The following is a 13927-nucleotide window of genomic DNA, read 5'->3' as shown; positions in this document are numbered from 1 at the left end:
CCCGTCCCCCGCCCCCAACACAACCATTCTAAGAGCAGCGGCGCCAGCAGCGGGAAAATAGGGGCCAGGCCGGATTTCCTCTGCGGACTTGCGGCTCCTAGAGCCACCCGCCCCTCCGGACTCCGAGGGGCCGCGAACTGCACGTGCGGCTGCCCGGGGCCCGGCCTCCCTCCCACTGGGCTTCCTCAGCGACCCATCGCCCTCCGGCCCTTTCATCTGCCCCCCTACAACTCGCCCCTTCCCAGTCGCTGTTTCAGCGTAAAGCAGATGCTTTGCTCCCTCGTGGGTTCCGGATAAACCGAGTCCTGATGGGGAGCGTCGGCCGGCGCTAGGACCCCGCGGCTTGGCCGAGGGGGGGCGTGGTGGGGCAGGAGAGGTATTTAAATTGGAGCTCGAGCCGCCCCTTCGCGGGTCGGGCTCCCGTGGGGCAGTGGAGCGACCGTGCGCCTCCTCGGGCCGTGACCCCGGGGTCTGGCGCGGGGTGGGACCGTGGGGCAGGTTTGCGCAAAATGTGCAGTGGCTGCCCTGGAGAGGAGCGGCGGCCGCGCTGAGCCAGGTAGGAGCCGCCCAGCGGCGTGGCTGGCCAGCCCTCTAGGGAACCGGCTGTCCCGAGCCCCTCTAGAGCAGAAGGGTGGAGCTGGACTGGGGCCCGTCCATCGGGATGCCTATCCCCCCTCCTGCCGCCGCCCCCACCCCGCAAGTGGACCCAGGATTGACCCTCCTTCTGCCCCAAAGGTCTCCCAGGCTCCTGTCTCAACTGATCTTTCCCGTGAAATAAATGGGTTGGCACTCCCATTTCACAGATGGGAAAATAAGGGCAGAAAGGCCAGCACTTGGCTGGAACACAGAGCTAGCCAAAGGCAAACCAGGATTTGAATACAGGTCTCCTACCATCCTTTGACCCAGCCGGGCATGGGGCTTTCCATCCCACCCCACCAGACAGCCTGCCCACCTGGTGGGGCCCCCCATCTCTCTCCAAGGGGCTCCCAAGCCAGCCTTCTTCATGGGTGGTAAGATGTGAGGGACCCCCCACCAACCCCCACCCCCCGGGCTGCCTGAAATTCCACCATCACAGCCACATTCCTTTGGGTTAAGGTCTAATTCCCCCGTGGGATGCACATGTCTGCCCTTAGTGATTCACTGCAGCGCAGGGGCGTCCACAGCAGCTCTCCCAGGGCCCCACTCTGTGGGTGATCCTGGCTGAGAGGAGGGGGAAGCACCCCAAACCCAGCACTGTGAGTCTGTCAGCTGGTGGATATTGGGTGGGGCTTTCTTCAGAGAGGGCTAGAGGGGAGGTTGTGGCCTGGGGCAGTGGGAATGTTTGCTCTGGAGGCAGGCAGACTGGATTCTGGTCCTGACTCTATGTACTGACTGTGTGGCTTTGGGTAGGTCACCTCTCTGAGCCTCATTTTACTCATGGGTGAATTGAGGACAGTTCTAAAAGGGTCAGGCAGTTCAGCCCCTGCTGGAGAAAACAGCATTTGGGTCATGTAGACCTGGGCTAAATCTCCAAACACTTAGGAGCTGGGTAAGTGCAGGGTAAGTCATTTCATCTTTCTAAGCCTCAGTTTTTCTCATCTGCAAAATGGAAATTATAGTGACTACGTTATTGGTTTATTGCGAGAACCAAGTGAGATAATGTAGGTCGGGTACTTAGAAGAGTGTCTAACATCCTTAAATAGTATGGATGGGCTTATTTATGATAGTAGGCATTGCCCCCCCATTTGCTCTGCCTCTCTGTCTGTCTCTGTCTGTCTGTCTCTCTCTCTCTCTCTCTCTCTCTCACACACACACACACACACACACACACACACACACACATTAGATATTTGACGGTTCTTTTCCCAGGCAGACTCCTATCTCTTGCCTCCTTTGCCTAGGCCTCTTATCTGCAGGCCTGAGGCCTCCATTCTCAGCATACCTCACCTGGGCTGTCCAGCCCTGCGAACAACGCCTGTTCCCAGCAAAAAAAGACGGTGCGCATCCGGGGCACCTTCACAGGCGCTCGGCCTGATTAGCGCAATGGCTGGGTGGCCAGCGGCAGAATGGGCACCAGGCTGCTTGCCCTACTGATGGGACACTGAGGCACATAGGGTTAAGGGACTGGCCCCAGAGAACAGGCTGGGGACAGCAGTAGAGTCTGGCTGTGAGCCTGGGTCTAAGAGACCCCAATCCTCCCTCTTGAGGGTGAGTTGCCCTCAGATTTGACACACTTTGTTTTGGGCACTGCTGATGGATGCCCACTGCTGAGAGGCCCCCTTCTGTCAGATGCCAGCGCAGAGCTCCACTGGGGCAGGGAAAGTCGCTGCCAGATGCCCTGATGCCCACCGTGGGGGTGGCATGGGGTTTGGCAGCAGAGGAGGGAACATGAGGGCCCCTTTGCACAGCGAAGCCTCGGGTCCTGCCGAGCCAGGCCCTCGCTTGTCTTCACCTTGAGCTTTCCGCTCAGCCCGCTTCGGCAGAGCTCCTACCCCTCACTCTGCTGTTCGTTCATTAGACCTGTGGTGAGCACCACTTCATAGACCCCTGTTCTCAGGGAATAAAAAATTAATTATCAGGAAATGATCAATGCGATGAAGACTATAAAGCCTGTGCGGGTCTGGGGAAGAGCGTTCCAGGTGGAGGAAGCAGGGCAGAGGTCTGAGGCAGGAACTCGCTTGCCCAGTTCGAGGGATGGCGAGGAGAGTGGCGAGTGCTGGAGCTGGGTGAGGGAAGGGCAGATGGGAGGGGAGTCAGCGAGGAGAGGCGGAAAGGAAAGCCTGGATTACTCGGGAGGTTTGTCAGCAGTGAGATTCGGGACTGGCTCTCTGGGTTAACCATGCCTCGCTGGCAGCTTTGTGTCGGACAGACTGCGGGGCGTCGGGTGGGAGCAGGGTGTCGCTGTGGTCTGGGCCCAGGGTCCTGGTGGCATCTCGGTCTGTGGCAACGATGGAGGAGGGAGGTGGGCAGATCTGGGGGTTGTTTGTCAGGGAGGACAGGCAGAAGCCGCTGACAGAAAAATGAGTGTGGCAGGGAGGTGAAGGGAGAGTTAAGGAGAGCAAGGGCTCTCACCCCTGTCACCGTGTCACCAAGACTCATGTCAATTCGCAGTGTCTCCCCTGCCTGCTCAGTGGTTGGCTCTGGGCCCCCAGGAGAGTGAGCGCCCTCTGCCCTAGGGGCACTTCCACGGGCTAAACCGTAGAGTGCCTGGGGCCCTGCCCACTGGAAGCCCTGGGGCTGTGGGAACCTGGAGGAAGAGCCAATACCTAGCCCAGACTTGGGGAACCAGGGAAGGCTTCTTGGAGGCAGGGGCATCTCAGCTGAGACCCAAAGGATGAGGAGGCATTCAGCACAAGAGAAGGGAGGAAGTGGAGGTTTGGGGCTGTGTACAGGGGCCCTGAGAACTTAAGGAGGCAGGAGGCTTCCCGCACCCAGACTGGGAGAGGGGACGGGGGAGACCGGAGTTGGGCAGAAGAGCTGGCCGGGCATGGTACACTCCCCAGGGCCTCTGAGGCCCCACTGAGGGGTTTCCACTCAATTCTGAGTTCACCAGCTTTCAGAGGCGGGTGATGTTCTGCTTTTTAAACAGCAGAACAAAATTTCCGGTGAAAGTCTGACCTGTAATGCAGGTGAGAAGACAGAGCAGCTGTGGGGGCGGAGGCCCACGGCCCAGGGGAGCCCAGGGGACCGGGTTTAGAAGACCACTGTTTGAGCACCGAAGGACCTCGGGCCAGCCACCTGGATTTAAAATTCATTGTAGAAACACTGGTGGGTTCCGGCAGAAAGGCCCAGCTCTCAAAGGTCCTATAGACACCTCTTCTTCTGAAGCACCCTCAGAGTCACCATTCAGCACCTGTGGGAGACCTTATGGCAGAGGGTGCGGGCACAGACCCAGCAGCCGGACTTGTGGGCTGTGAGACCTCGGATGTGTTTCTTAATCTCTCTGAGCTTCAGTTTCCTTGTCTGTACAATGGGAACGGTAATCACGGGCCACATCATTGAATGGCTGCGAGGATTAAAGGAGGTGATAATACATGAGGGGGGTGGAGGAGAGTGCCTGGCGCACAACAAGGGCCCTCTAAGTGGCACTTTCATAGCATGTGTCTCATCTGACCCTCAACAAAACTTGATGAAGTCAGCATTCACCTCAGAAAAGGAAACTGAGGCTCAGAGAGGTAAGGTGATATGCATACGGCCGCAGAGCAGGGAAGTGGAGGGGTGAGAGGGAACGGTCTGATAGAAGTAACTCTGAGAGTCCAGGGCTCTCAGAGGGCTTTATGTGTCCCTCCTTCTCAATGCTCTGCAGGTACCACGGCCACTTCTGTGCACTTATTTGTGTCCCCCGTTCCCAGCACAGAGCCTAATGTGGGGAGGCATTCATTAAAAGTGTGAATGAATGAATGAGTGAGTGAGTGAATGAAATTGATAGATTCGTCTGTGTATTCCTAGCACTTGACCCAGGTCTTCAGTGAGTGAGCCCCTAGCAGTTCTGGGAGTCCGTCCTGCTGAGGGCCTTCATGCTCCCCCTCCGCCTCACCCTGACTGCTCACAGAGACAAGGGCTGGTCTGGCAGGCCAGAGTGTCCCCCTGCCCTGGCACTGGCAGTGGCTTCAGTGAAAGTAAAGGGCCTGGCAGCCCGCTCCTGGGGAAGTTCACAGCCACATGCTGGGGGCTGGGGGCAGGGCAGAACTCCCCGTGGGGCTTCCTGTCCAGGCTCTGGGCCCAGGCTTCGAACAATGGCAGGGGCTTGAGAATCAGAAAATCAAAAGAAAATACGCAGAATAAAAGTCCAGGGTGGGAGGGGGGTTGAGGAATTCTTGTGGAGGGCAGAGGAGCTAGGATCGGGTGACCTGCTTGCAGCCGGGGTAGAAGTGGTGTTGGAGGCCCGGCTCCCTGCTCATCTTCCCCCAGTCGGCCCAGGGCTCCCTGTGAGCCCTTCTGCCTCCTGCTGCCACCCTCCAGGTGTCTTCCACCAGGTGGGGTCTTCAGAAACCCAACTCTGACCATGTCACCCACTGCTTAAAAACTCTTGCTGGGGCCCTGGCTTGTGTAGCTCAGTGGATTGAGTGCTGGCTGGTAAAGCAAAGGGTCACTGGTTCAATTCTCAGTGAGGGCACATGCCTGGTTATAGGCCAGGTCCCCAGTTGGGGTGCATAAGAGGCAACCACACATTGATGTTTCTCTCCCTTTGTTTCTCCTTCCCTTCCCTGCCCTCTGAATAAAATCTTAAAAAAAAAAATACCACACCAAAAAATTCTTGCTGGGGAAAGTGGCCTAACTCCTAACTAGCTCCTTGGCGTGGCCCTGGAGGGCCCTTTGTGACGGGGCTCTCCCACCCGCTTCACAAGGCGCCCCATTCACCCCACCTTATTCTCAAATGCAGCTGTGGTCTGGGGTTCCTGCGTGCAGGTGCAGGCAGGATGGGGGGCCTGGCAGTGGGAAGGAGCCTGAGGTTTTACAGTGTTCCCCATTCCTCCCTGCCCTATGCAGAGCCATGAGCCACCAGATCCTGTCACTCCTGGCCGCGCTGACCCTGGGGCTGACCCTGAGCATGGCTACCTCCCCACACGGAGACAAGGTGCCCTGTAAGACGGTAAGAAGCCCTGCCCAGGTGGGGTAAGCTCCACCCCCCCCATCTCCCAGCCCTGGGGGGTTCTACCATCCCAGCCCCAGAAACCAGAAGTTAGAGGAGTCAGAAGAGGAAAGGGAATGCACTTAAACCTTGCATTCGATTAGCACCTGCTAGAGTGTTTAAGTACCTTATTTACTATTAATCTTGGCAGGTAAGTACCATTATTTCCATTTTACAGAGTTGGAAGCCGAGGCCTAGAGAGGTGAGGTGACTTGCCCAAGGTCATTCACCTGGGACCAGAGGGGCCAATATCGGGCTCCGTTCCCCCAGACTGCTCTCACAGGGCAGTCGGTCCAGCTAGGTGATGCAGAATTTAGAGTAGTCAGCTGGGAGGGGCTCTTCTGGGTTGGGTCCCTCCTGGGGACAAATCCCCTTTCCTGACTGGGCTCCTTGACTTGGGCTCATGTGCCACATCTCTGCTGGGAGGTCTCTCACTCATTACTGCCCAGGTCCAATGCTGCCTCCTACAGGAAGCCCCTTCTGATCTCTTTGCTTCCTTTTCTGGGCTCCCACACCCCCAAACTCTCCTCCATGTCGATATCAAACTCACGGTGCAGTTGACAAATGGGCCCCATCTGTCTCACCTGTTAGACTGGGAACTTCTTGAGGGCGGGGGCCAGGTCTGATTCACTTTGTTCCTTCTTCCTGCCCCAGGCCAGGGGGACTAGCCCTGAAGTTACGGTCACCCTGCAGGGCACAGGGAAAAGGGAGCACCTCCGTCCGCCTGTGAGGCTGGGCAGTCACCCCAGGAGTTTGTGCTGGGGCAGGGACAGGCCCTCTGGCAGCTGAACTTGGACCTGGGACTGGAAGCTTCTGACACAGAATGGGCAGCTGCTCCAGGAGGCTGGATGTGCTGGCAGCCAGGGCCGGCAGCCCTTCCCCGGGGCTCAGTGTCCTGCTCCCCTCACCGCCCTTCTGGGACTCCCAGGACCCAGCACAACAGGCAGAGAAGGCCTCAGGCACCACCTAATGCAGCCCCACTCCAGCTGGGGAGACAGGCTCAGCGAAGTGAGGGGCCTGGGGCCACCCAACAGGAAGGGGAACTGGGCAAGCTTTGTAAGGGGAACTGGTGAGCTTTGGATTGGGGAAAAACGAGATAAAAGTACTTTGTGGACTACCATAGAAGGAATTGTGATGTTTTTTTAAAGGGTAGGAAACCAAAATTGCCACATGCCGAGGGCTTGCAAGGTGCCTGCACCACTTTGAGGGCTTTCTCTCCTCTTCTTCCACCCAGAACTCCTTCTTTCAGCCAAGGAAGCCAGGGCTGAGGAGGAGACATGGCCACCAGTTTCTTCAGACAGGAGGGAACAGAGCAGATTTCGAACCCAGCTCTCCAGAGCTGACGCTGTCCGGTGCCCGTGACTTTACCGCCCTGTCTCCCTTCTCTGCGTAGACGATAAAATGGAGCTGGGTGGCAAGTCCATTTCCCTCCAAAAAAAAGGAAAAAATATCTGGGTGGTGGCATCCTAGCGTCCCAGAGGGTGGGCAGAGGGTTGTCTAGGGAAGCTCTGAATTGGTGAAGGGCTTGTTCCTCCAAGCCTCCTTCCCGAGCACGTCGGCCTCGCTGGGGCTCCGGGCTCAGGCAGTGGTGGCGCTCTGGCTATGCAGAGCAGAGAACAGCCCGGGCCTGAGAGCCCCTCGCTGGACTGACCTGGAGAGCCGGGCGGCCCAGTGCAGCACTGCCTACCGTCAGCCTCCTCCGGGTCTCTGACAGGGGTTCTGGGCACCGGGGTTTCCAGAAAGCAAGACTTAGGCTCTGGGCTTAGCCAGCTTTGTGCCCTGACTCAACTCTCAGGGGCTGGCGGCCCAGGAAGCCTTTGAGTGTCCAGAGGTGAAACAGGGTGTGGGCTTGCCTATAGGATGGCATGTGATGCACAGGACAGTGCCCACCCCCTCCACAGTAAATGCCCAGGAGGTGCCTGGCTGGTGCTGTTTACTGTGCTGAAAGATTCAGCCTGGGTGCTCAACCAGCTGAGAGCCCAGTGGTCAGAACTTTGCGGGCACCAAAGGAACTTGCAATGGTAGTTTTGAGCCTCTGACTCTCTGATTTGGGGCAGCCACCCCCCACCAAGCCTCAGTTTCCTTAGGGGGTACAATGGGGTAAATATATCTTAGAAGATTAAATGAGGCAAGGGAGCTGTGCGTCAGCACAAGCCTGACGCACAGCTGGCGTTCCAGTTAGAGACAGTCACTGTGTTCGTGTCCCATTTGCTGTTCCTTCTTCCTCAGGATGGTCAGGAGCCAGGGCAGGACGCAGAGGCCACGCCTGGTGGCCCCAGCTGGCTGAGAGGCTGTGAGGGAGGAAGGGGCAAGGAGCTGGGCAGGACTGCCGAGGTGGCTGGGATAGGTTTCTGGTTTACGTGGGTGCTCAACTGCAGGGGTGTCCGGCCTCTGAGTAGGCTCATCACTGAGCTGCATGGAGAAGGAGGGGGCACACAGATGCCTGATGGGGGGTAGTCCGTTCTTCCCCAGCCTCACCTTGGAGATCTCAAGGGGAAGTGGGCAGCAGGGCCAGGAAGGGGGCCCCTAGGCTGGTGTTCCTGCCCTGCGGCTTAGCCACCAACCCACCGTGACCTCCCGCAGGTCACTATCATCTGTAAACTCGCTCTCCCCATCTGGGAATTGGGTGAGCCGGACCCGTTTTGCTCTAACAGTCTTTACTTTTAGTATGAATATATGGGTCATTCCTTTTAGAAAGGTGATTGAGTCAATCCCTGACACCTTTACTAAGCTGATGATGTCTGTGACTCTTTCATTCATGAAAAAAATTTTCTGAGCACCTCCTGTGGGCCAGGTCCGAGGCATCTGCATCAGTCACACCAGTCCCCATTTGCTCTGAGCTCACTGTCCAGAGGTCCCCACACAGACAGCCACAGTGCAGGGGCCAAAGCTATGAGAGAGGAAGCACAGAGGCTGTGAGAGCCCAGAGGAAGTCCCAACCTCACCCGCAGTCAGGGAAAGCTTCCTGGTAGAGGAGACCCCTGGAGCTCAGCATGCAGAATTCATCATGCAGTTCTGGTTGGGAAGGGCATAACCAGCCCAGGGAACAGCAAGGAGGAGGCCTAGAGGTGGGGCTGGGAGGGCACAGTGGGCAGTGGGCAGCTATGGTCACTGTGGGTGGGCCGGGCCAGAGTGGGTTGGGAGGAGAGAGGACAGTTCACCAGAGGCTCCAAACAGCTTTGAACCCTGCAGAGAGTCCTGGGGTTTGTCCTGGAGGGATTAAATAGAGGGCTGCACTGTCAGAGTGGAATTTTTGAGCAGTCGCCAGGCATTTGATTGGAGGATTGGTCAGAAGGGGTGAGTGCAGACAGGGGCTGAGGGAGGAGTGGCCCCAAGTGGGGTGGCAGTAGAAGTCAGACCAGCAGAGCAAGGCTGGTTCCCGGTGTGCTAGAAAGGACGAGAGGAAGGCTGCATCTACACAGAAAGAATTCTGGCCCCACAAGGCACATGGGATAGAAGGACAAAGGTGGGGCATTTAGTTACTAAGAGACCTGGGTTCAAAACTCAGGTCCTTTCCTCACCAGCTGGGTGCTGTTAGAACCCCCCTTACCTTCTCTGAGCTTGAGTTTCTTAAATGGGTGTGACCATATTGATGGGCAGGCTGTTGTGAAGATCCAATGAGACGACGCTGAGTAGGTGCTGGGGAAGGGTGAGTTATGTTCTGGATAAGAAACCAGAGTGATAACGTGACTTGATGAGGTTCACACAGCAAAATCACAGCTTTGTCATTAATGAATGTGGGTTGGTACCCTGGCCATCTTCCCCCTGCCCCTTACCCTGACCCCATGTCCAGGGGCAGGTACGGACTAGTCCATGGGAAGCGAAGCCACTGGCAGGCGGAGAGGGTGGGTAGCAGCAGCATGAAGGAGGAAACGCCTGGGGAGTGTTGCTGAGGAAGCAGGCTCGGGGCCCGGGGCTGTGCCCCATGGAATGAGGGCTTGAATGAGATCTGAGGGTGAGAAGCCAAAATGCATGACAAGAGCACAAATGGCATTTTTCCCTTTTGGAAACATATCGCCCGAGTGGGTTGATGCAGTGTGACACCAGCGGGGTAAATGTGACTGCCCGGGCCCATGGAGGGAGCTCAGGATGTGCGACCAGGAGGCCCGGGGCCCAGCGTGGCTCTGTTCCTCCCCGGCTCTGGGTCACTCTCAATGAAAAATGGGATAATAATCAGCACAGGGTTTTTGTTTGTTCATTTGTCCTTCTAACTTTCTATCACCTCTCTGTCTGTCTACCCATCAAACTTCCTTGGGTCTGTCCTTGATGCCCGGGCTGCACAGGATGCCAGAGGCAGGGGCAGGAACAGGAGGGTCAAGCCACCTTTCCCAGAGGCACGGGTCTGATTCAGCTCCTGCTACAACCACTAATGCCTGCTGCTCTCCTGCCGCCCCCTCCCCAGGTGAACAAGGAGGTCTTGTGCCAGTGCCGTGGCCTACTCCAGGTCCCCTCGGTGCTTCCGAGGGACATCGAGGCCCTCGACCTGTCTGGAAACCAGCTTCGGAGCATCCTGACCTTGCCCCTGGGCTACTACACGGCGCTTCGTCACCTGGACCTGAGCTCCAACGAGATCAGCTTCCTCCAGCCAGGTGTCTTCCAGGCCCTGTCCCACCTGGAGCACCTCAACCTGGCCCACAACCGCCTGGCACTGAGCACTGGGGGTCTGGGTTCCTTGCTGCACGTGAAGTCCCTGGACCTGTCTGGGAACAGCCTGTACAGCGGCCTGGTGGAGCGGCTGCTGGGGGAGGCGCCAGCCCTGCGCACCCTCACACTAGCGGAGAATAGCCTGACCCGCCTGACCCGCCAGACCTTCTGGGGCACACCTGCACTTGAGTGGCTGGACCTGCATAGCAACGTGCTGATGGACATTGAGGACGGCGCTTTCGAGGCCATGCCCCACCTGACCCACCTGAACCTCTCCAGGAACTCCCTCACCTGCATCTCCGACTTCAGCCTGCAGCAGCTGCGGGTGTTGGACCTCAGCTGCAACAGTATTGAGGCCTTTCAGATGGCCCCGGAGCCCCAGGCCGGGTACCAGCTCACCTGGCTGGACCTGCGGGAGAACAAACTGCTCCACCTCCCTGACTTGGCTGCACTCCCGAGACTTATCTACCTGAACGTGTCCAACAACCTCATCCGGCTCCCTGCGGGGCTGCCGCAGGGCAGCGAGGCCATCCACGCACCTTCTGAGGGCTGGTCAGCCTTGCCCCTCTCGAACCCCAGCTGGAATGCCAGCACCCACTCCCTGTCCCAGCTCCTGAATCTGGACTTGAGCTACAATGAGATTGAACTTGTCCCCGAGGGATTTCTTGGTCACCTGACCTCTCTGCGCTTCCTGAACCTCAGCCGGAACTGTTTACGGGCCTTTGAGGCCCGGCGTGCGGGCTCCCTGCCCTGCCTCACGCTCCTGGACATCAGCCACAATGCTCTGGAGACGCTGGAGCTGGGCACCAGAGCCCTGGGGTCTCTGCGGACGCTGCTCCTACAGGGCAACGCCCTGCGGGACCTGCCCTCATACACCTTTGCTGGTCTGGCCAGCTTACAGAGGCTCAACCTGCAGGGGAACCGGGTCAGCCCCTGTGGGGGGCTCGGTGGGCCTGAACCCTCAGGCTGTGTGGATTTCTCTGACATCTCCTCCCTCCGCATCCTAAATTTGGTGGACAACGAGATGGAGACGCTCTGGGCAGGCACCTTCCTCCACACACCACTTACTGAGCTAGACCTGTCTTCCAACCCTGGGCTGGATGTGGCCACAGGGGCCTTGGCGGGCCTGGAGGCCTCCTTGGAGGTCCTGGCCCTGCAGGGCAATGGACTGGAGGTCCTGCAGGTGGACTTGCCCTGCTTCAGCTGCCTCAAACGGCTCAATCTTGCCGAGAACCGCCTGAGCCGCCTGCCGGCCTGGACGCAGGCCGTGTCCCTGGAGGTGCTTGACCTGAGGAACAACAGCTTCAGCCTGCTGCCGAGCAGTGCCATGGGCGGCCTGGAGACCAGCCTCCGGCGCCTCTACCTGCAGGGGAATCCGCTCAGCTGCTGTGGCAATGGCTGGCTGGCGGCCCAGCTGCACCAGGGCCGCGTGGACATGGACGCATCCCAGGACCTGATCTGCCGCTTCAGCTCCCAGGAGGAGGTGTTCCTCAGCCACGTGCGTCCCGAGGATTGTGAGAAGGGGGGGCTCAAGAATGTCAACCTCATCATCATCCTCACCTTCGCACTGGTCTCTGCCATTGTCCTCATCATGCTGGCCACCTGTTGCTGTGTCCGCCAGCAGAAGTTCAGCCAACAGTACAAAGCCTAGAGAAGCTGGGCTGCAGATCACCTCAGCCGCGAGAGCCTTCCAGGTCAGCGAGGGAGCTGGAGGCACAGAAAAGGGTGAGGTCTGACCCAAGGTCACACAGTGGGCCAGGGTCCCAGAGCCCTGGACTCTGAACCCCAGCCCAGGGCTCCTTTCTCTGCCTTCTGCTGCATCGGTAGGTGAGCCACCTCCCGGACCACACATGTGGTCCAGCTGTAGAAGCTGGAAGCTGAGCGATACTGGGAGTGACAAAAAATGAGGTTCGCCTGTCGCATCAACAAATCTTTGCCGGAAGTCTGTTTTGTGCCACGCCCTGCTCTGGGCACTGGGGACACCGGTGAAGGAGACAATCCCTGTCCTCAAGCATCTCCCAGTCTGGGTGGGGAGGGTGTCGCAGAGCCGAGTCGTGACCACACAGAGTGCAGCCCAGTGCTCTGAGGCTCGGCAGCCGCCTGCCCCTGCCAGGCCAGGGCCTGGGCCAGGGAGGGGAAAGACCGAGAGGATCTGTCTGAGCTCTTTCCAAGCAGACGCTGTCACATCTGATAATGACTCAGCTTCTCTGGAGCATGAAGACGTTGCAACTGGAAGAGAACTGGAGCCACACGCGTGTGTCTTGGATCTGGCGCCACCAGGCAGGCTGTGGCGGCTCCAGCAGGTCGGGCCCAGAGGCTATCACCCTGGGCTCCGGCCCGCACTGGGGCCTTCTGTTCCCTGCTCTGGGCAGGCTCTTTCCGCATCCTCTCATTGCACGCACCGGCGGAATGCTGTCCTAGTCCCACTCCCTGCTGCATCCCAGCCCCGCCCTGCTTGGGGAGACAGGACTTAGAGCCTTAGGTCTCTGGTTCTGTTTTGTACCAGGCTTGGCAGCCGTAAGGAGCCCAAGCTTGCAGCTTCCTCTTTATGACAACCATCTGAGGTTGGCCTTTTTTCCCATTTTGTAAAAGTGGCTCCAAGTCTCTCTCAGGTGCCACCGTCATCAGGGTGCCCTCACTAAGAAACACCATCACTGAGGTTCAGACTGACATCATCCTGACTCCAGGGGCTGAGCTTTGGCACTGTGGGGGCTGCAGGCTGTCAGGTGGATAGGAAGCGGCCTCCGCTGCTGGGACAGGGCCTGGGGCCATCCTGTGCTATCCATCCCCACCCGCTCCTCTCCCTCCTCGCCCAGGCAGGCAGAGGGAAGCTGGGTGGCCACAAGCCCTCTCCTCCTCCTCTGCCTCAGTTTCCCTCATTCCCTCCCTTGCAGACTGATGTGGGTTCTCCTTTTTCTCTTCTTGCTCTTGCATTCCCTCATTCCCATTGTCCAATGAGCATGGCCGAGAGCGTAAGAGCACTGAGTCCCACCTCCCCAGTGTGCAGATAGGGAAACCGAGGCTTAGGAAGAGGAAGGGACTTGCTCAGAGATGCACACGTCAGTGGCAGAGCCTGTGGAAAACAGTAGATTCAGACGGCATTAGGGGTGTGTGGGGAGTGGGGGCGGGGGGCCTGGGTGGTTTCCTCTCTCAGCTGTCACATCACACGGTAACGTTGGCTCCAAACACTCTTTCTGGTCCTGATCGTGCAGGAATGTTCCAGTCTTAGGAAAATAGGTAAACCCCCTCCAGATCTAGCGCCTGCCCCTCATACCCATGCAGCCATGGGCTGTCCAGAAGAAAGGGGCCTTGGGATCAGCCCGGGACCCTGTGCTGTTGTCCCCACCTCCCACCTGCACTGGGCAAAGTGCGAGACAGTGAAAACTCCGCTCTCTCTGCCCCATTTTATAGATGAGAAAACTGAGGCCCAGAGAGGGTCAAGGACTCAGGGAGTTGATGGCAGAGCCAGGACTGGAACTTGGGGTCCTGGCCGCACCTGGGCCCCAGGGGCCTAAGGGCAGGCTGATCAGGGGACCCAGTCCTGGTTGGGACCGTGACCGCAGGTGCCTGCTGCACAGAACACTCCTTCGCCAGCGTGGGGGCAGGAGTGGGCCCTCCATGCCTGGTCTTCGGAAACACTACACAATGCTGCTCTCACCTCCCGGGGGCCAG

At 58.4% G+C, this 13927-nt stretch overlaps 1 protein-coding gene across 1 annotated transcript; it reads left to right on the top strand.

Moving 5' to 3' along the window:
* The first annotated feature begins 367 nt into the window (after nt 1–367).
* Nucleotides 368–13350, top strand: LRRC32 (leucine rich repeat containing 32). Its single transcript, XM_045818295.1, has 3 exons — nt 368–556; nt 5470–5572; nt 10014–13350. Exons 2-3 carry the CDS (start codon nt 5474–5476, stop codon nt 11904–11906), a joined length of 1992 nt encoding a protein of 663 aa, XP_045674251.1. The 5' UTR covers nt 368–556; nt 5470–5473; the 3' UTR covers nt 11907–13350.
* Nucleotides 13351–13927: the final 577 nt, after the last annotated feature.

This window comes from Phyllostomus hastatus, unplaced genomic scaffold, assembly GCF_019186645.2.
Source record: "Phyllostomus hastatus isolate PE091 unplaced genomic scaffold, TTU_PhHast_1.1 phas_scaffold_317, whole genome shotgun sequence".
In the NCBI taxonomy this organism is placed as follows: domain Eukaryota; kingdom Metazoa; phylum Chordata; class Mammalia; order Chiroptera; family Phyllostomidae; genus Phyllostomus; species Phyllostomus hastatus.
Note: the sequence above shows the minus strand (reverse complement) of the source record. Positions and strands in the feature narration are given on the sequence as shown.